Raw genomic sequence first — 22,666 nt, 5'->3', positions numbered from 1 at the left:
AGAAAAAAGTCCATGGAAGAGACCAATCGGGAGCCCAGGATCACAAAACCTTCACCTAGTCTGGCGATCACCAAATGGCTAAACATAGATCAATTAGCAAATGAAACACAGCAGTGCACAAGAAAAATCCAACATTGCAATGTGAAGATACAAATATGCATACAAATGAAGAAAATACGTGAAAACTTAATATATTATATGTGATTAATTTGTGAAGGGAATTTCTATTTTCTTCAACACTCTGTGCATCCTCTTCATTTGGATGCACCATATATTATATTTAATACTTGCATAACATCATTTACTACGCTTTTCACTATTTTTTTCTTCATTTAAATTCCCTTCACAAATGAAAAAAAAATAAGTTTTCACGTATTTTCTTCATTTGTATGCATATTTGTATCTTCACATTGCAATGTTGGATTTTTCTTGTGCACTGCGGTGTTTCCTTTGCTGCTAATTGATCCATGTTTTGTGATTCTGGGCTCCCGATTGGTCTCTTCCATGGACTTTTTGCTACAAATAAACATACACATTTGGGGGTACTCCAGTGATGGGTAAACACGTTTGTGTGAAACGCATCCACTGAGGACCTTTTTTGGATTGATGTTTGTCATGTTCGCTTGATTTTATGGACTTTCAATAAATGATTTAGATATTACTTCCGGATGTGCCACCATTCTTCTTTGGTTCCATTGGATGTCCCTGGCTGCGGACCAGGCAGTCATCCGGATCTCTTCAGCAGATCATCAGATCCTCACAGGTGGCTTTGAGCGGTGTGTTCCCAACTCTTTCTCTCACTTAGGCAGGGGAGCCAGAACCTATTCTTTTAGGTTTTAACTTTTTTACCTGAATGCTTGTGAGGTTTTTTTGTTTGCTTGTTTTTTAGGCTGGGTTCGCATATATATGAATTGGATGCAGATTTCCCCGCATCCAAGTCGCATGGCAGGCGAGTGTGACCGGCTTTCAATGGACAGGGTGGCTGCGATCCAGATTGCAGAATGGTTCTGTGCATCTTTGGATCCAGTTCAAGTGTGAATTCAGGCAAAATTTCAGGCCTGAATCGCACCTGAACTGGTGAACAGGGACGCACCGGACCCCATACTGGGAACTGTGGTCTGAGATATGGGAACCCGGCCTTAGGGTTTCACTGAGCATTTTTGCATGGGAAGATGTGGAGCTAGGATATGGCATTTTCATACAAGGTCTTTCTTTAAAGATCCAATAGCTTTTCAGCAGTTCTAGCATATAAAATGTGCCATTATTTGTCATCAAATATCAGCTGTAGGTGAACTGACCCTTTTATATGCCCACTCAATAACAATTAGGCTGGGTTCACATATACAGCATACTGTCATTGCTTCAGTTGGCTTAAGTGCGCATGTGTCGCATGACGTCGCCACATAAAAATACAGGGATATCTCCTAAACCATGTAGGTTTAGGAGATATCCAGTGCAGCTACAGGCAAGCCTAATTATAGGCTTGCCTGTAGTTTAAAGTGGTTGTAAAGGGTTTACGACCACTTTAAAGGAAGTGGAAAAATAAGAATTTGCAGTAGAATAAATTTTTTTGTTTTGGGATTTAAAGCGGAGCTCCACCCTAAAGTGGACCTTCCGCTCATTGGAATCCCCCCCCCCCCCCCTCCGGCGCCACAATTGGCACCTTTCAGGGGGGAGGGGGTGCAGGTACCTGTACAGTACAGGTATCTGCACCCACTTCCGGCGTAGATTCTGCAGAAGGTACGCCCCTTTCCGCAGAATCTACGCCCAAAAGTCCCCCGCTGCCTGCTAGGAAACACACGGATCCCAGAGACAGCGGGGACCATCCTTATTGCACAGCGCTCGCCGAAAGGCTCCACTTCCTGATTCCCATACCCAAGATGGCGGCGGCAGCACCCGAGAGACGATCGAGAGATCGGCTTCGGGTGCCGACATCGCGGGCGCGCTGGGCGGGTAAGTGTCTCTATTTTAAAAGTCAGCAGCTGCATTATTTGTAGCTGCTGGCTTTTAAAAAAACAAAACGGCGAACTCCCGCTTTAATACAGCTTTAAACCTTTTGCCAGGAAATGCAATATTTGTCAATGGCAGGCAGCGTAAATAGATATCCTCCATTTGTCAAACATCATCTCCAGCTTAGCTCCTTGCCCCCTGGCTTGACTGTAGCCAAGGTATGCACTCTTCATCCCAGACAGCAACTTGGATGCGTCAGCAACCTTCAGAGGGATGCATTCACTGTAATGCAATGCATCAGAAAATCTGTGTACACTGTACAATGTCTGGCAAGTGGATGAATAAAAACAAACTTTTAAAACTTAAATGACCATCACTACTGCTGATATCTTGCAATAACCATATTATATTATGGTCTATATTATACTATATTACTATATTATATATTATATCATACTATATTCACAGCAAACATACTATTGCTCATATAACACAACACTACTATCCATAACCATTATATTACTTTCTATTCCTGCTAGGACAGTTAAGCCAGCCATACATGGATCGAAATTGGGCCGCTTCAGCAGTGAACAAATTTAGACCCATGTATGGGCAGGGTGGTTATATAGAAGTTGCTCTACCAATCAACTTATAACCACCCTGTTGGATTTTTGCTACTTGATTAGCACTGCTGGCTATAGCAGGCAATACTGATCAGTGTATTCTGACAGCGGGAAAGTCTCCCTGCTATCAGCAGACATCCCAAGTCTCCCGCGAGGTGCAGGAGTCTCCCACATTTGACTGCAGCTCCCTGACACCCACCCGCGAGTGCCAGGTGATATCCCGGCTGAGCCTGTCGCTCAGCCACAGACAGAAAACAGAGCAACCCGGGTGGCCATACTCTATTCCCAGATCATGCCATGGCTGTGACAGACATAGTGAGTGAGTAAGACTGTGCAACTCAGTCTGCAACGTTCTGCCAGTTGTGTGTCTGCAGCCGGGGAGCCCACCCAGTGACCAGATGTGATGACGTCCTTACCAGGAAAGACCATTTTATGTGAGGAGGAGGACTGTAACAAAGTCCCGCCTCCTATATAGATGGAACACTGATCCAATGCTGGTACATTGAATCAGTGTGACATGTATCATAGGAGGCGGGACTTTGTTACAGTGGCTGCCTGGATATTCGAATCGAAGGTCCTCAACAGAGCTTTGTGTTATCAGGCTGCATTTCATTGGCACTGGTAAGGCTGCATTTCATGGGCACTGATAATGCTGCATTTCATGAGCACTAATAATGCTGAATTTCATGGGCACTGATAAGGCTGCATTTCATGGGCACTGATATGGCTGCATTTCATCGGCACTGGTAAGGCTGCCTTTCATGGGCACTGATAATGCTGCATTTCATTAGCACTAATAATGCTGAATTTCATGGGCACTGTTAAGGCTGCATTTCATGGGCACTGATATGGCTGCATTTCATGGGCACTGGTAAGGCTGCCTTTCATGGGCACTGATAAGGCTGCATTTCATGGGCACTGGTATGGCTGCATTTCACATATTGACTCCTACCACCATGACCACTTCAAAATCTCTGAAGTGGTCATGGTGGTTAGGGTGTTCCTTTAATATCTCTCAGAAGAAGTAAACATCCGTATACTGATTCCACTAGAGGATTTGATCATCCTCTAGTTGTGTTTAATTGGTGGGGGGGGGGTGTAAATCTGCGTGGAGCACCACCTGCCTGAAATACGTTTTTGAAGGTTGGGATGTCTGTATCAGAATACAATAGCTCAGCAAGAGTATTCCCCTATCCACATGTGTGGATGGGAGGAAAAGAGCCTTTTTTTTTTTGTCAGCTTGCTGGTTGAAAAAAAAAGGAATCATATATAGGCTGCTTTAGACCCTGAACATTGGCTACACAATTCTAGCAATTATTATTATTGCTGCCTCTCACTTAAAAGTCATTTGTGTGAGTGCGCATGCGCGAGGCTTCCAAGATGGCCGCGATCATCTAAAGCTCCGCTACCTCGCGGAACGACGGAACCCCTACCGCACGACACGGCTACCCTTCCGCTTCCCGAGCTATAGGGACGGACTCCCGAAGTGTTGGGGCACATTTCTGAATGACCGGTGGACTGGCTAAACGCAATCTGGGCCCGCTGTTCGCTTCATTGGACGTGAGGGAGAAATCCAAGATGGCCACCGCAGCACAGCTCCTGTCTCAGGATCACAGATCCGCAGGCACAGTGGATTTCAGGTCAGATACAGACTTTCCTCCTCTCCACGCCACCCCAGGCAACCCCAGGGGTCTCCCCAAGGAAGCCACACCGTCCCCGGCCTCCACGGTCTCTCTGCTGGAACGCACCATCCAGGAGTTCTCCCCCTCCCCAGCGGGGACTTACAGGGTTTCCCAGGCCGCCATGGCCCCCCACGAGGCTGCTCATGCAGACCCAGTCTCCCACATGGATGCCCTGTTTGGCAAATTCTCCGAACTATTAGAAAGGGGCCTCTCCCAAACTGCCTTGCAAATCACGGGGGAATTGAAAGCTGATTTTATTAACCTAGGCTCCCGGATCGAAACGATCGAACATAAAATGGAGGATACCATAGCCAGATCCATCCAAAACTCCAGGCACATTTATTCAGTACAGGAGCAATTGGACATAGCCATGGCCCGTATAGATGACCTCGAAAATAGGTCACGCAGATATAACATCAGAATTCACGGGCTTCCAGAATCAATAACTGATGTGTCCAGGGCGGTGCAAGACCTCATTCAACAGCTAATCCCTGACATCCCAGCTACTAAGCTTGAACTTGACCGGGTCCATAGAACCCTCGGCCCCCCTAGGAAGGATGGCACCCCGCGCGATGTTCTGGCCAAGCCACATCACTTCTCGGTGAAAGAAGAAGTTATGAAGAGAGCCAGATCCCTGCAACACGTCACATACCAGGGTCTCCAGGTTCAGATCTTTGCGGACCTCTCCCCCTCCACTATACAGAGACGGAGAGCTCTAAAACCCCTCTTGCTTGCAATGTCACAAAAAGACATAAAATACAAATGGGCATTCCCATTTGCGGTCAGGTTCACGGACAAAGGGAAGTCTTTTGCCTTCTCCACTTTCCCCGAGGGGGAAAAGCTCCTCACCAGGCTGAAAATCATTTCTCAAGAAGCTGATATGGACACTTCTAACCCTAGCCAAGGATCCAACAAACGGCCCACTCCTAACAGCCCACAATCCCCGTTGTGGACCTCCGGAAGAGCCAAGAAGGTCAAGGATAATGCACCCACCTGAGCAACATACAGACCCCTTTTCAGACTCTCCATTCTGTGACTGACCGTCCGAGGTCCTGGAGAGGGCCGGAGGACTGCTCCCCAAACATTGAAAGTTTGGCCCTCCAACCCTTTTTGCCCTCCCCTTGCCTAGGACTTGTGCTACCCTTCTCCCCATTGCCTTCAATATTCCGGGACGCTATGCAGTACTTCGTCCATCTACTGGACTGCCCGTAACCCCTCATATTTTTTGCGTCCCCTCGAAATGAGCCCTAAGGATGCTTTGAGGATTTCCCAGGGGGCTGCATTCCCCAGCACCCCCCCTGGATATACCATCCTACCTTCTGCCTAAAGTACAGCATTCATTGTTTAGCCCCAGTGTCTTCTAATCATTATGTTTAGCCGTGCCTCAAGAAAAATTCTTTTTTTTTGTATATTGCTGCTTATAAGTTATTGCTATTGAATGTAGATTTCACAGTTCGGGTAGTTACCCGACTAGGGGTCCCCAGTTCCGCGAGGGACCACATGTGTAACTCTCCCTCCCTCGGCCTTTCCCAGGCGTCTGAGGGTCGGGACTTCTGACCTTATGGGTCGGTTGTCTACACTGTTTTTTCTTGGGATTTCGGGGGGTGTCTCCTGCCCTGATCTCCTCTCTCTCTTCTCAGGAACCCTTTCTTTCCTTGCCCTTTCTCCTCCTCTCTCCCCCCTTGATGGTAAGCTACCCCCGTTGAATGTTTACATGACACTACTCTTTTTCTCCTCAGGTTGGGCTGAGCCAACCCAGTCGGCATGGTATCCTGGGAGACAACCTCGGGCCACCGATCCCAATGCCCTTACCGAGAACCCCGCTATGGATTGGGTAAGTGAGGTCGCTTTCGGATGCTGGGCTCCCCCTCTGCTCCATGGCTGATCCACAGGCTGCTAGGCTTAAGATAGCCTCCCATAACATTCAGGGTCTTAATTCCCCCATCAAACGGAGAAAAGCCCTTGATCACTACAAATCCCTGAAACTAGATATAATTCTACTTCAGGAAACCCACCTTCCTATCCGGTATGGTCCCAAGTTCCTACATGCCCACTTCCCTCAGTTCTACTTAGCCAACGCGGAATCCAAGACCAGGGGGGTGGCCATTTTGATTGCCAAAACATGCAAATTTAATAAATGTTTTGAAAAAGCGGATCCGGAGGGCAGGTATTTACTTGTAAAGGGCACTGTGGGGGACCAACTTTACTCCTTGGTCTCCTACTACGCCCCGAACACAGGTCAGACCAAATTTTTCGAATCCCTGCTGCGCACCTTAGCACCTCTTTTAGAGGGAACGGTTATTGTCGGAGGGGACTCTAACGTCGCCTTTGATCAAGGACTTGATAAATCCTCCCCCTCACATTCCCGCTTAACCAGGCCCACGAAGGCAAGCTTACGGATCGCCAAATTGCTGCACGCTCATGGGTTATCCGATGTCTGGCGGGAATTAAACCCCACAAAGAGAGACTACACTCACTTCTCAGCGCCACACCAATCATATGCACGTATAGACCACATACTTGTCCCCTCTTCGCTCCTTCCCAGGATGCTCAAAGCCTCCATCACTGACACAGTGATCTCGGATCACTCGCTGGTAATTGTGACGGCCCTGGGGGGTTCGAGTGGGAGACACCCCAGGCATTGGAGGTTAAATGAATCCCTCCTTTCGGAGCCATCACGAGTTATGGATCTCGACAAAGCACTGCAGGAATATTTCTCTATTAATGCGACTCCTGATGTCTCCCCCGAAACCCTGTGGGCGGCGCACAAAGCATATATTAGGGGAAAACTCATGCAATTAGGTTCTCAAATAAAACGGGAAAGGCAATCAACCATCCTGAAGCTAGAAGAGGAATACTCTAAACTCAGAGCTCTTCACAAAAAGGACCCCCTCCGCACCCCCACCTCCGTACTAGACAAGACTCGCTTAGAACTCAATCTCGCCCTCACCACGAAAGCAGAAAAATCGGTTAGGTGGTCTGGCCACAAATTTTACTCACAGGCGGACAAAATAGGCACACTCCTGGCTAATAGACTCTCCCCTAGAACCAAGCTGAGCACCCTCCCTCGGATCAGAAGCGCAGGACTCCCGCCCACGTCTAATCCGGTCACAGTTCTGAATGCCTTTCAGAACTTTTACACCTCTCTCTACAGTAGCCCCCCACCTCCCAAAGATAACCTCCTTCCAAAGTTTTTGGAGGGACTCCCCATCCCTGCCTTATCGGACGTTCACAAACAAGTCATGGAAGCCCCCTTCCAGGCAGAGGAGATACTGGAAGTCATAAAGGATCTTAAAAAAAGCTCCGCCCCTGGACCCGACGGTCTTTCGATCCCTTACTATAAAGCCTTTGCCAACACGCTAGCCCCTCACCTGGCCAATCTCGGTAATCATAAAGCTAATGGAGACCCCCTGGATCCCCACCTTAACACGGCATATATCACGGTCATCCCCAAACCTGGCAAGAACTTGGAAGATGTCAGCAACTACAGACCGATTTCCCTTATTAATAATGATCTCAAAATTCTCACGAAAGTTATGGCCAATAGGCTAGCCTCCTTCATCGGACGCTACGTCCACAAGGACCAAGTTGGTTTTATCCCCGGCAGACAGGGACCTGATCAAATTCGGAGGGCGATTGATATTATCTCCATTTTGCAGTCTAATTGGGAAGGGGGACCCGGACAATCTGGCTTCCTCCTTTCCTTAGATATTCAGAAGGCTTTCGACTCGGTCTCATGGCAGTACATCTTCCAGCTCTTTGACAGGTGGGGATTTGGGGCTCGTTTCCTGGGCTTATTACGGGCCTTATACTCCCAGCCGAGGGCCCAAATTCGAATGCAGGGATACCTCTCTGAGCCAATTCCCATCACCAGGGGGACCAGACAGGGGTGCCCCCTATCCCCCCTCATATTTGCAATAGCCATTGAAACACTGGCGATCGCAGTCCGCCACAATATGGACATTGGAGGTGTCCAATGCGGTAGTCAAACGCACAAATGTGGACTCTTCGCGGACGACATACTGTTGTTCCTCACTTCCCCCCTCACAACCCTGCCCAACTTATCCCGGGTACTGGACGACTTTGCCAAGGTCTCAGGCTTGAGAGTTAATTACTCCAAGTCTGTGGCATTGAATATTTCTCTCCCCACCCACCAAGTCCTCTCACTCAAACAATCCTTTCCGTTCCAATGGAGTGACACTGCCATCCAATACTTGGGTATCTCCCTTACACCTAAAATAGAGATGTTGTATGCCCACAATTACCCCAAATTATACAGACAGCTGGAAACTGATCTCTCCTCATGGTCTAAACACGAACTATCCTGGCTTGGCCGGATTAACTCCATAAAAATGACCCTTCTCCCCAAAATCCTCTACTATTTTCGAGCCCTGCCAATACCAGTTCGGAAGGACCACCTTTGCTCTCTGCAAAGCAAAATACTGAAATATATCTGGGGTAATAAGGGATACCGTCTACCGCAAAACACGCTCTTCCTGCATAGACGCAGGGGGGGGTTGGGTTTGCCTAACCTCCACAAATACTACCTTGCAGCTCGCCTAGCCCAACTCTCCTCGATCTACTCCAAATACGAGAAACCGGATTGGCAGTCCATAGAACGCTGTTCTGTACCCTCTTTTACACTAGATTTTCTATTATGGTGCCCGCCCAAAGCCAGGCCGCCCATCATGTCCCCATCCCTATCTCACTCCTGCGCCCTATGGGACGGTCTTCGCAAAGAGCCTTCCCTAGTCTCCACTTTAAGACCCCTTGCTCACATGTTCCGTAATCATGACTTTCCCCCTGGTCTGGACATTGCGGCCTTCAGATGGTGGTTGGACAAGGGACTATACCGGATAGGTCACTTTTTCAATTCCAGGGGTCCGATTTCCCTAGCTTATTGCATCGAACACTTAGAGCTACCAGACACAGAGAGGTTCCGCTTCCAACAAATATCTCACTTCTTGAACTCACTTTGGAAAAACAAACCCCTTCCTCCTTCCTTTACTGAATATGAAGCCTGGTGTGGTAGGATCGGGGAGCAGAGGGGTGGTATTTCAGTGATCTACGCGGCTCTCACTTCCCCAACGGGCAAATCCCCCTATATGACGGCATGGGAATCTGATCTCCAGACCTCTGGCAGTCTTGAAACCTGGCAGCTGGCCCTAGCCAGATCCTTTCGTGGGATCCAAAACACCTCACTAATGGAGGCTAGCATCAAATTGATAACCAGGTGGTACCTCACTCCAGTCAGGCTAGCCAAAATATATCCCACGGCTAACCCCTTATGTTTCAGGGGGTGCCAACTTCGTGGCTCCATGATCCACATCTGGTGGGAATGCCCTAGACTTCGATCGTTCTGGACTAAAATCTTCAACTTGATTTACTTAGTCACAGGCTGCCGGGTTCCGAGAACTCCAGAGGTTGCGTTACTCAATACCCCTGTTCCTTTGATGTCTAGTAACACTCAGAAACTAACTTATTTTATCCTATTAGGAGCCAAAATTGCGATTGCCTCCGCATGGAAGCAACCCAGACCCTCCTTCCTCGCAGTTAAGAGGAAGATATCGTGGATAATGTCCCAAGAAAAACTGTCAGGTATTCTGTCAGATACCACACCTAAATTCCGAAAGGTGTGGGACCCTTGGGCCCGTTACATGGGAATCTCTCTGCTGCCTGGGGTACCCCCAGGCTCTTCTCTAGTGATCAGACCTCACCCCTAAAGCGCCTCCTCTTACATTGAATGCTAAACATTCTCCAGCTATAACCTTCCACCCTTTCAGGACATAGCTTACCTCCCCTTACCCCTCTGTCCTCCTCTTCTCCTCCTCTCTTCTTTTCTCTGTCCTTCTAGACGTTCTAAGTTTTTGGTTTGCTCAACAGAGCTGTAATTGACAGGTTCACCATACAGTCCAATTTAATGTTGCGGTGCCCACTGCGGACGGTCCTCCAACTACTTTATCCCTCTGAGAGGGGGGGGCCTGGGAGGATACTCCCCCATCCTGGCACAGCAAGTTCCCTTTTAGGGGTGTCGGGAAGGGGGCTCCTGGGGGCTACCCCTAATGGATCTACTTGGTGGGCTCTCCCTGGGGGGTCACCCTCCGTTTACCTCTATTTTCATGTGGCCCCTCGATGAGGAAGGGCATGCCGACTGTACCCTTTTGATATTGTCTGTCTTTCACTAATGTCTCCGGTTTTCATTACTTACATTGTGACAGCAGGCCCTCCCTGCTGCAGTTTGTTTATATACTGTTATACGTATGTAAGTGCCTTTATCGTAAAATAAAATATTTTGAAAGTAAAAGTCATTTGTGTATGTTTTCCAGATCTGTGCAGTAATTAATCATGAAACATCTTCTGCACTTTCCCTATGTGCATGAGCTTCCTCTATACAGATCAGTCACTCCGGGATAAGCAAATATTGTCTAAATACAAAAGATGTGTGTATTCTTACTTTCGTTTCCTTTTTACTTCTTCTAGATTTGGGCAGTAATCTTTTGAGTAAAACTTTATCTCTGTACAAGGAATTTCCTGTAATAAAGACCAGTCACTGCTGCTCTCTCCTCTTGTGCAGGGTGACTGGTCTTGTCTCCACCCCCTCCACCCCCTCCTGCAGTTTTCTACAGGTAGCCTGCAGTGGGTGGAGCTGTTGGGCCCCTCCCACAGCTCTCCTCTCTGCACAGGTTGTATACAGCACAATGATGACGTGATGATCTACTTCTAAAAGATGTCAGTTTTCATCGTCATTTAGTGCATTTATATCATTTGTGGCTACAGTGGAATATATATGAATAAAAGTTCTTGTGCCTGGCGTTTGCCTTTAACTGAGATTATCCTGGAATTATCTACATTACTTTTCATAACAAGTTACTTGTATCCTTGGTTCCCAGAGGGCATAAAAATGATATCCGCTTGCAAGAACTTTGACTAACAAAGTCTATTAGCGCCCCCCTCTGCCAAATCAGGGAAAAGTCACTTTATGAGAAAGGCCCTTTTAAGATTACTGAAAAAATTGCTCATGGTTTGCATAAAAAACTATTTACTTACCCGTTTCTGGTACCTTGTCCTCCTCGGTTGGCATTGACTCACCAAACAAGAACTTGTATTTCGCCTTGGCAACATTTTGGGAGTGAGCTGATGTGCTATTAACCCACACATATCTCTCTGCCTGTTAAGAAAGAAAAAAAAGGTTCAATGCATCATTACATGCATTATCATATATTATATTGAATATTATATATTGTTTTCTTTCATATGTTTCCTATTAAAATAAAGTGTGTCAAATATTCTCAGAGTCTATGGCTTAGAAGTGGTCTGTGGTCCTGCAGCAGCCCTCACGGCTCCTCCCCACATCAGATAACCCCCTAGGACAGTGATGGCGAACCTTGGCACCCCAGATGTTTTGGAACTACATTTCCCATGATGCTCAACTATACTGCAGAGTGCATGAGCATCATGGGAAATGTAGTTCCAAAACATCTGGAGTGCCGAGGTTCGCCATCACTGCCCTAGGAGAAGCGCTCTCACGGGGGGTTACCTTGCGGGCGCGCTCTCGAGACCAGCATTTGCATCCATAGACATGAATGCCCACCCCGACGCTTGCATCATTAGATTTGATTTGGATTTGTTTGACAGCAGCGGGAGCCAATGACTGCACTCTCCCTGAGAGAGGGAGAGTGTGTCTCTGGCGACAGAAATACGGGGCTCAGGTAAGTAAAATAGGGGTAAAGATATGTATAGCAGGATATCTGCGCTAAACCCAATAAACCAAAAAAAAAACTAAATATTCAGTCCATAAACGTGTATAACTAATAAAGATGCGCTTTATTAGTACTAACCAGACGAGATTGGGTGCTTTCATGGTGATGTGGCTGTAGGCTTTAGCCTACAGCACCTGGTATTCCCAGGCGGTCTCTCATCCAGGTACTAACCAGGCCCGACCCTGCTTAGCCTCCAAAATCAGACAAAATTGGGTGCATCACCATGAAAGTGCGCAATTTCGTCTGATCTCAGGGGCTAAGCAGGGCCGGGCCTGGTTAGTACCTGGATGGGAGACCGCCTGGGAAAACCAGAGGGCAGCACAGTGGTGTAGTGGTTAGCACTTTCACCTAACAGCAATAGGGTTGCTGGTTCAAATCCCAACCACGACACCATCTGCCTGGAGTTTGCATGTTCTCCCTGTGCCTGCGTGGGCTTCCTCCGGGTACTCTGGTTTCCTCCCACACTCCAAAGACATGCTGGTAGGTTAATTAGACCTTGTCTAAAACAAAATTGGCCTTAATATGTGTATGTCAATGTTGTATGTGTTTATAAGTGAGTCAGGACCTTATGGGGTAAAGGACCACACAAAAGCTGCAGATGGACTCTGGTGGCAAGAAAGTGCCCTGAAGCAATTAAGTTCTCATAGGTAGCGCTGTACAAGTCACTATACAATGAGGTGCTATAGGCTAAAGCCTACAGCCACATCACCATGAAAGTACCCAATCTGGTCTGGTTAGTACTAATAAAGTGCATCTTTATTAGTTAGAAAAGTAAAACGGGGGGGGGGGCTGGACTGCCAGGTGTTGTTTCACCTTAACCACTTCAGCCCCGGAAGAATTTACCCCCTTCCTGACCAGAGCACTTTTTGCGATTCGGCACTGCGTCGCTTTAACTGACAATTGCGCAGTCATGCAACGTGGCTCCCAAACAAAATAGACGTTCTTTTTTTCCCCACAAATAGAGCTGTCGTTTGGTGGTATTTGATCACCTCTGCGGTTTTTATTTTTTGTGCTATAAACAAAAAAAGAGCTACAATTTTGAAAAAAACGCATTATTTTTTACTTTTTGCTAAAAATAAACATTTTTTTTTCCTCAGTTTAGGCCAATATGTATTCTTCTGCATATTTTTGGTAAAAAAAAAAAATCGCAATAAGCGATTATTGATTGGTTTGTGCAAAAGTTATAGCATTTACAAAATGGGGGATAATTTTATGCCATTTTTATTAATATATATATTTTTTTTTTTTTTAAATGGCGGTGATCAGCGATTTTTATCATGACTGCGACATTATGGCGAACACATCGGACATCTTTGACACATTTTTGGGACCATTGTCATTTATACAGCTATACAAATGCACTGATTCCTGTGTAAACGACACTGGCAGTGAAGGGGTTAACCACTAGGTGGCAGTGTAGGGGTTAAGTGTGTCCTATGGGCGTGTTGCTAAATGTGGGAGGCATGGCTGTGTTTTAGCCCTTGTACACACGGTCGGAGATTCCGATGGAATGTGTCCTATCGGACCGTTTTGTCGGATATTCCGACTGTGTGTGGTCTCCATCGGAGAATATCCGACGGACCAACTTTTCCAACTTGCCGGTAAAATTTTCCGACAAAATGCTCCGATCGGACATACTCCGATCATGTGTAGCCTACTCTGACGGATAAAGTGCCACGCATGCTCAGATCAAATTCCTAAACCAAAGCTATTGGCTACTAGCCTGAACGTAGTCCCATCGTAACAAAATAACATCATCACGTTATGTACAATCGGATTTTCCGACAACTTTGTCCGACCGTGTGTATGCAACATCACTTCCGGACCTCTTCCGGAATTAATCCGTCGGAATTACTCCGGCGGATTTGGTTGTCGGAATCTCTGACCGTGTGTACAAGGGCTAACACATCACTGATCTCTGCTCCAATCACAGGGAGCAGAGATCAGTGTCACTGTTGCTAGGCAGAACAGGGAGATGCTTGTTTACTTTAGCATCTCCCCGTTCTTCCTCTCCATGAGGCGATTGCGGGTATCCCCGTGGCGATCGAGTCCGCGGGACCCACGGCCCGACTCACGGAGCTTCCCGCGGGCACGCACGTGCCCCCGTCAACTCTTAAAGGCCAACGTACAGGTACGTGATTCTACCTGTACGTGCCCTTCTGCCGACGTATATCGGCGTGAGGGAAGTGGTTAATGCATAGGATGCATTAAGATGAAAAAACATGAGGGTTTACAACCCCTTAATTTGTCAAACCAATAATCGGGTAAGGAAATCCCCTATTATGTTTCCCTGCACTGCAAGGGATATTTTTTTTTTTTTGTCTGGAGTTGGGCTTTGAAGTGTTACTAAACCCAGGACCCTGCATTCACTATATCTGGTCTCCCACAGTACACAGAAAATGGAAATGCAATTATTTTAGTAACAGCTAAACACCTTTTCTCATCACAACTATATAGCAGTCTTGTGACTTCTCTTAGTGTCTGGTTAAAGCTTGTAGGAGGGGATTTCATTCTCCTCTGACTGTCCTACGAAGGCTGCAGGACCCCTGATGCTCTGTCTGGACAGTGCTGATTGGCCCTGTGCCGATCACATGCACCCTCCCAAGAGAAAAAAAAAAAACGCTCTAGAAATACACAACAATCAGAGCATGTGCAGAGTGCCCCCCAAGGTTCTGTTCTACCTGTTGATGGATTAGGGACAGTGGAGGAAGGGGAGGATCAGAGAGGACAGGATCAAACGTTTTACACAATGCAGAGGATTAACCCCTTAGGTTCCACAGGGCGTATAACAAGCGCGCTTTACTGCATATACAGACTGATTTTACTGTTATGGATTTAGTAACACTTTAACATTTATTTAGGTAAAGGATTACTGTGTCTCCGGATCTGGCATGATAATCCGTCTCTCTTGTGTGATGTAATGTCATTAAAAATGGTACAAAATATGAGTCAGCTGTATGACACATTCAGCCCACAAACTGCTAACAGGAAATGTAAAGAGGATGATCTAAGAGACACAAATGTGTTTTTTTTCAGAATGGATCAGTTAATGTAATTTTCTTTTTTTTCAAATAGCTTGAAAACATGAATGTTTTATATCCCTGATCGGTAAACAGTTTCAGTTTACTGAGCTCTAATAACGACAATGCAGGCAATACTACAATCTGTCAGCATTTACGTTACAATAATCGGCAACTTCCATTATCAGAGCGCTACAACATATTTCATAATTGGGGATTCCTTTTCACTGTGTATAACATACAGGCAGCCAGACAGATTTCAGCTGGTACTTTCCTAATATAGGTTATATACACAATGTACAAAAAAAGAAATGATTCGCTGCTAGGAGACAATGAATGTCACACTGTTCTTATAAACATATCTCTATGTGCTCAAGGTCTATTCAACAAGCCTGGGGTAGCAGCTGTATCGTTTTTCATTTAAATCTGGCCATACGTGGATTAGAAATTCTGCAGGTTTTCTTGATTGACTTCTCACAAATGGGCCTGCTGAAAAATGGAAATTCGATCAGCACTGCGGCCAATAGTCTGCAGCGCTGATCTGTGTACTCTGATTCTGGTGGCAGGGCGGTGGGGCAAAGTGTGGATGGTGGAATCAGTTTTTTTTTGTTTGTTTTTTCTCCAGGACCTGGCAAGAAAATCCAGCATAAGCAAATTTTGGTGCATAACTATGTGCGTTTAGGAGTATATGGCATTTAGAATCGTATGCACGTAAACTCAATTTTTTTGGGATGGAATCTTCATTCATTTAAGAAGGTTTTCTGCCTGTGTACACCAGGCTTTATTATTACCGCAACATACAATAATGTAACTACAGGTATACCCCACTTTTAAGTACACAATGGGGTTTATTTACTAAAGCTGAAGAGTGCAAAATCAGGATCACTTCTGCATAGAAACCAATGAGCTTCTAACCCCAGCTTGTTCAATTAAGCTTTAGTAATAAAACCTGGAAGATCATTGGTTTCTATGCAGAAGGGAGCCTGATTTTGCACTTGAAAGTGTGGTATGCCTGTATGCATAAAATATCCATAACTGGAATGACACCCCCACACATCAGAAAATGCGGCACATTTTTGGGTGCTTGAAACCGCGTGGGGCTTTGGTTTAATGTAAAAAAAAACTTCATTAACAAAAAAAAAAAAAACAGTCAGGGACCCTGTGTTTCTTGCAGATACAGCCCATTCACCTATCCCCCCCACCCCCCAACAGCATGAACCTTAGCCTTAAAGTGTTTGTTACCCCAACACTTCATATTCCTGATATGTGTTTGCTGTACCATGTACTTGTATGAGAAAGTATCCTGATCTCTTTGTATTACTTCATTGTGTGAAATCCTTGGTGTTCCTGCCAGTCCCTCTGCTTTACTATTAAAAACTGGCCACACCAAGCAGGAGGGCACAGCATGGTCAGTTCTCTAGCTGTACTGGGAACTCTATGTACTCTCCTCCAATGATCAGACTTGTCCTGACACGACCCAACCCCCCCCCCCCCCACAGCCACTCACTGGCAAGCTCAGTGTGCTGCTGCTTTTCCTCCTCCAGCTCTTATGCAGCTAAAAACAGAGGAAATGTGATCGCTTCTAAAAAAGGGAAAAAGGTATTTATAAATGTATTTTCATATCTATACACAAATGTTTTGCCTTTGATTTCTATTTTAAACTGATTGGGTTGTTTTGTAAGGTGATTGTTTACAATCACTTTAACCACCTCGCGCCCGCCCTATAGCCGATTTACGGCCTTAGAGCAGGCGCTTTCCTGCAATTGGCCGTCCCTGGACGTCCTATTGTTTACTTCTGCAATGCGCGCCGCCGCGGGCGCACATCGCGGAAGTTCTGTGTTCGCCGTGTCCCCTGGGGACAGGCAAACACAGATCGCTGTAAACGGCCAATCACAGCGGCCGTTTACAGCGTGATCGGCGTGTCCAATGGGAGATGATCTCATATGTAAACATATGAGATCATCTCTCAGCGCCGCTCTCCCTCCTCACACAGACAGCGTGTGAGAGGGGAGAGATGAACGGCTGCAGCAGCCGTCAGTGCACAGAGAAAAAAAAAGTGTAAAAAAAAAGTGCCATCCTCCCCCAGTGCCATCCACCCCAGTGCAATCCACCCCACCCCAGTGCCACCTGCCCCCAGTGCTATCTGTCCCCAGTGCCATCTGTCATCAGTGCCACGTATAAGTGGCATCTGTCATCAGTGCCACGTGTCATTAGTGCCACATAGTGCCATCTGTCATCAGTGCCACGTATTAGTGCCATCTGTCATCAGTGCCACGTATCAGTGCCATTTGTCATCAGTGCCACCTGTCAGTGTCACGTGCCATCTGTTGTCAGTGTCACGTGTCATCAATGCCACTTATCAGTGCCATCTGTCATCAGTGTCACGCGTCATCGGTGCCACGTATTAGTGCCATCTGTCATCGGTGCCACGTATTAGTGCCACGTATTAGTGCCACGTATCATCAGTGCCACGTGTCATCAGTGCCACGTATTAGTGCCACGTGTCATCAGTGCCACATATTAGTGTCATCTGTCATCATTGCCACATATTAGTGCCATCTGTCATCAGTGCCACGTGTCATTGTCCTGGTATTTCAAAAGTGTAATAAGTAGTCAACAAGTTAGATGTGTAATTTATGCTCCTAGAACACGTGATGGCGCTCCCTGCATGTTGGGCCTCTCTATGTGGCCAGGCTGTGAAAAAGTCCCACACATGTGGTATCGTAATACTCAGGAGGAGTAGCAGAATTTTTTTGGGGGTGTCATTTGTGGTATACACATGCCATGTGAGAGAAATAACCTATTACAATGACAATTTTGTGGAGAAAAATTAAAAAAATGAAAAATCTTAATTTTGCAAAGAATTGTGGGAAAAAAATGACAACATCAAAAAGCTCACCATGCCTCTTGCTAAATACCTTGGAATGTCTACTTTCCAAAAAGGGGTCATTTGGGGGGTATTTGTACTTTCCTGGCTTGTTCGGGTCACAAGAAGCGAGATAGGCCACCAGTACATCAGATGTGATCAATTTTGTGCGATTCGCACCACAGCTTGTGGACTCTCTAACTTTCACAAAGACCAAATAATATCCACTAATTTGGGTTATTTTTACCAAAGATATGTAGCAGTATAAATTGTGGCCAAAATTTATAAAGAAAAATTAATAATTTGCATAATTCTGTCACAGAAACAAAGAAATATGCGTTTTTTTTCAAAATTTTCGGTCTTTTTTCATTTATAGCGCAAAAAATAAAAACCCCAGAGGTGATCAAATACCACCAAAAGAAAGCTCTATTTGTGGGAAAAAAAGGACACAAAATTTATTTGGGTACAGTGTTGCATGACTGAGTAATTGTCATTCAAAGTGTGAGAGCACCAAAAGCTGAAAATTGGTCTGGTCAGGAAGGGTGTTTAAGTGCCCAGTAAGCAAGTGGTTAAAGTGATCGTAAAGTCTAGTTTTAAAAAATAAATAAATGACAAACATGTTATACTTACCTCCTCTATGCAGTTGGGTTTGCACGGAGCAGCCTAGGTCCTCCTCTTCTCGGGTCCCTCTTTGCTGCTCCTGGTCCCTCCTTTCTATTGAGTGCCCCTACAGTCAGCAGCTTCCTATGGGGGCACTGGAGCCAGGTCATGACTCTGTGTGTCCTTTGAAACACAGAGCCCCAACCCTGCCCTGCCCCTTCTCCCCCCTGATTGGCTGACTGACTTTGATTGACAGCTGCGGGGAGCCAATGGCGCTGCTGCTGTGTCTTACCCAATCAGGTGTGCTGACACCTGGCTCGAATGCTGAGCCGTAGTTTTCTGCATCAGCATCCACTACCTGTGTGCATGCCAAAATGTTGACATTCGACTGTATCCATGCAGTCGCTGTGTCTGCATCCACCTCTAGTCCCGGACAGCTTAGACATTCATTGACATTGTTGGAGAGAGATGGGGCTCAGGCACAGTGCTGCCTATCAGTGTCGCCTACCAGTGCCGATCAGTGCCCGTCACTGCCACCCATCAGTGCCCATCACTGCCACCCATCAGTGCCACCTATTAGTGCCCTTCATCCACCTCTATAGGCTGCCTGTGTGCAGCTTCAAGGCAAGGAGAAGAGTCCTGGACAGCTTAGACATTCGTTGACATCGTTAGAGAGAGATGGGGCTCAGGCACAGTGCTGCCTATCAGTGTCGCCTACCAGTACCGATCAGTGCCCATCACTGCCATCCATCAGTGCCACCTATTAGTGCCCTTCAGTGCCACCTACCTATCAATGCCCTTTAGCACTGCCCATCAGTGCCACTCATCAGTGCCACATCTCAGTGCCCACTAGTGCCACCCCATCAGTGCCCACCAGTGCCTATTAGTGCCCATCAGTGCCGCCTTATCAGTGCCAATCAGTGTCGCCTTATCAGTGCCCATCAGTGTCGCCTTATCAGTGCTCATAAGTGCAGCCCATCAGTGCCCACCAGTGCAGCCTCATCAGTGTACATCAATGAAGGAGAAAAATTACCTGTTTGCAAAATGTATTAACAAAATATAAAACGGTTTTGTATTTTTTTTTAAATAGGTCTTTTTTAACAAAAAATAAAAAACATTGCATTGTTGTCCTTCTAATTAAAGCCCAATTATTGGATGCTTCAAGATAGTACTTTTGATTTCTCTTTACCTTTGTCTTTATACCATTCGTGTCAAGCTACATGATCTACTTGTTCTGCCTTCTTTTCTCCAAAACTAGACAGCTCGCACGTTGGCACCCTTCTGTGCATCATTTAAGAATTAAAAAGCAGGGCACTGTGGCGAGACCTCTTTCCCACCCAGATGACAGGCCCATGATGCCCTGCACTTACAGCAAGTGGGTTAAAGTGACAATGAACGCTAACAATTCTGTTCAGGTATGTACTCTTAGGCTGGATTCACACCTAGGCATTTTTTGTGCTTTTTGCATTTTGCAGATTTGCACTAAAGATCGTGTTCCATAGGAAACAATGTTAAATGGACTCCAGTGCAAATCTGCAAAATGCAAAAAGCACTAAAAATGCATAGGTGTGAATCCAGCCTTAAAGAGGTTGTAAACCCCCATGAATAAAAACAAACAAACAAACAAACCTGTAAGACAAAGCCATAATGAGCTAGTATGCATCGCATACTAGCTCATTATGAAATACTTACCTTAAAAGGAAGCACTGTGGTGCCCGCACACAGCTGATATGTCCGACATCTTCCCTGGTGTTTCTTCCGGGTTTGCGGGCTCTGGCACTGTGATTGGCCAGAGCGGCGATGATGTCACTCCCGTGCATGCACGCGGAAGCCGCTGGTCACGGCACAGGCCCTGAAGAAACAGCACAGGAAGCCATTCCTTCAGAGTGCATGCGCCGATGACATAATAGCCCACCTATAAAGTAAATATCTCCTAAGCCGGGCAAGTTTAGGAGATATTTACAGTACATATAGGTAAGCCTTATTATAGGCTTACCTATATGTACAAACAAACAAGGGATGTTTACTTTCTCTTTAAAAAGTACCTTATATTGCTCTCAGCCGCCTCCTAATCTCCAAATTGCTTTTCTCCTTGCTGCTGTGATCGGACTTAGAGGGTGGCTACATCGGTTCTCCATTGTCCTACTATATGTAGGAATGTAGCCACCCTCTCTTGCCCTCATCTGAAAAGGAATATGGACCATTAACTAATAACTATAGCCTATGGGATTTGTAGTGCACACAGAGCAGTGCAGATGACCACAACTATTGTGAACTGCTCACAAAGGACATTACAAGGTGACAGAAAAATACAGTAGGAAACAGTTTCATGAAAAATAGATTATAGGGCCATTAAGTAAAGTATGTGTGTGGTTTATTTTTGGAAAATAAAGGATATCATTTAGTGCGGTTTTAAATGCATGTCTCATTTAACCGAGAAGATAGAGGCCATCTAGTGCCAGATAGTAAATTCTGGGGAAGGGATAGGGGAGTACAGCACCAGAGAGGAGGGAGGTATTGCAGCCAGAGATACTTTTTTATATAATAATGAAGATAATAGTTAGGCTATTCATAATTTTTTTATAGAATTTTAATTAAACAACACACACACAATATGTATATATATGTGTGTGTGTGTGTGTAGCGGCGGCTCCTGAAGAGCACACGCTATGTGTTTTTTTTTCAAAATTAAAGTTGCCTAAACTGCAGTTTGGTTTGTGTACAATTGTCTAAATTTAGACTTCAACATCAGTCTGACTGGACTGTGAGATGTTCAGCCTGGCCACAGGGGGCACTGTCTCTTCTGGCAGGCATGGAACTATAGTCTGTTTAGGTGCTTAAGTTAATCTCTCTCTCTCTGAGCCCGCCCAGTGAGAGTGGCGCTTTCGCTGTGCTTTCTGGGAGAGGGTATTGTAGATGCGGACGTCACGTGGTTCGGGGTTGAAGAATGATGTACTGAATTCATGGTCCTGGTCCTCCTGACCAGCCCCCAGGAAGGCTATGGCCTGGGGTGTGGATCCACCCAATTTTGATGTCTCGGGGCTGGCTAGCCCGAGGCAAGGAAACTAAAGAAGGATTCTGAGGTGGTTGGGTGCCGTCTCCGGTTTGGGAGAGACCCAGTGACTTCAAGCATTCCAGGGGAGGACTCTTCAGAAGAAGACCAAGTACAGGTTGGTTCCTTAGTAAGAGCCTGGAAGTCCTGGGGCGGCGCCCCCACCGGCTGATACCATGGCCGTTTTGGCCTTCTAGGGGGACACAGGTCTCTTCCCCTCTCCACTCCTGCCCACTCAGTCCCCTGGGCCCTGACCCCTGTCTGGACATTGTTTACAACCAGTAAGAGCCTGGAAGGGCTGAGGTACCCGAGAGAATCCGGTCTTGTGGATATCGCCAAGCTGGCTGAAAGATCCAGGTATCCTACGAGTGTTTTTAAGCTTAGTTTCCCTACGTGTTCTACCACGTCTGTGGCAGAGACATTATCTTGTACGTTCTACAACGTCTGTGGCAGAGACTTGTTCCTGAGTTGTTCCTTGTTGGCTGCTAGGCCTTGTGAGGAGGGACTGTCCAACCTGAGTGATCATACAGTTGCGAATGGCTATTCTCTGGATGCAGTCAAAGTAAGCAAGTCCTTCAACATTTTGACTTTGACACTAAGAGTACCTGAATTTCCTTTCCAACCCTCTGATCCCAATTTAAGAGACTGTGCATTGTCTACGTTTTGCAAATAAAATCCATTCAAGTGGATCTGTTGTCGGTCTCTCAAGTTACTGGGCCATCTACCACGGGAAACCCCTAGACGTGCAACGAGGAAAACAGAAGGTAACGGTAAGCCCAAATCTAACCAGCAGCTCCTTCGGGGGTTAGTGCTACATATATATATTAGGGTTGCACTGATGCAGGTACTAAGCATTTGCACGAGTAATGGTATTTGTGCAAATGTTCTGATAACTGAAACTGATACTTTTCGACTTCGTTTTTTTAACTGTCAGCGGGATTCCCCCACTGACAGCAGAACTGTGAAAAAAAAAAAAACACAGCAATTGCCTGTTGTTAAGGAGCGGGACCACCAACCGATGACTCACTCTGTCAGTGTAAAGTACTTTTACCCTTGGATTTGGCGTTGATAAAATGTATTGTGTTTTATTTGAGGCCACCAGATGGCAATACA

General features: G+C 46.2%; 1 protein-coding gene and 1 long non-coding RNA gene across 3 annotated transcripts in view; one reads left to right on the top strand and one right to left on the bottom strand.

Moving 5' to 3' along the window:
- Window positions 1–22,666, bottom strand: part of PSD3 (pleckstrin and Sec7 domain containing 3) — an 857,533-nt gene that overhangs the window by 651,819 nt on the left and 183,048 nt on the right. For both annotated transcript variants that reach the window (XM_077476201.1, XM_077476202.1), the window contains exon 2: window positions 11,303–11,423. In XM_077476201.1, the coding sequence (XP_077332327.1) occupies window positions 11,303–11,423 (121 nt within the window). The remainder of the gene's footprint in view (window positions 1–11,302; window positions 11,424–22,666) is intronic.
- The window catches only part of LOC143974626 (uncharacterized), a 133,151-nt gene that overhangs the window by 57,057 nt on the left and 53,428 nt on the right, over window positions 1–22,666 (top strand). The gene's annotated exons all lie outside the window — the stretch shown is intronic.

Source organism: Lithobates pipiens, unplaced genomic scaffold (assembly GCF_037356315.1).
Source record: "Lithobates pipiens isolate NorthernLeopardFrog02 unplaced genomic scaffold, aLitPip1_a1.2 Scaffold_13, whole genome shotgun sequence".
Classification (NCBI taxonomy): Eukaryota; Metazoa; Chordata; class Amphibia; order Anura; family Ranidae; genus Lithobates; species Lithobates pipiens.
This window is presented reverse-complemented; position numbering and strand designations above follow the sequence as displayed.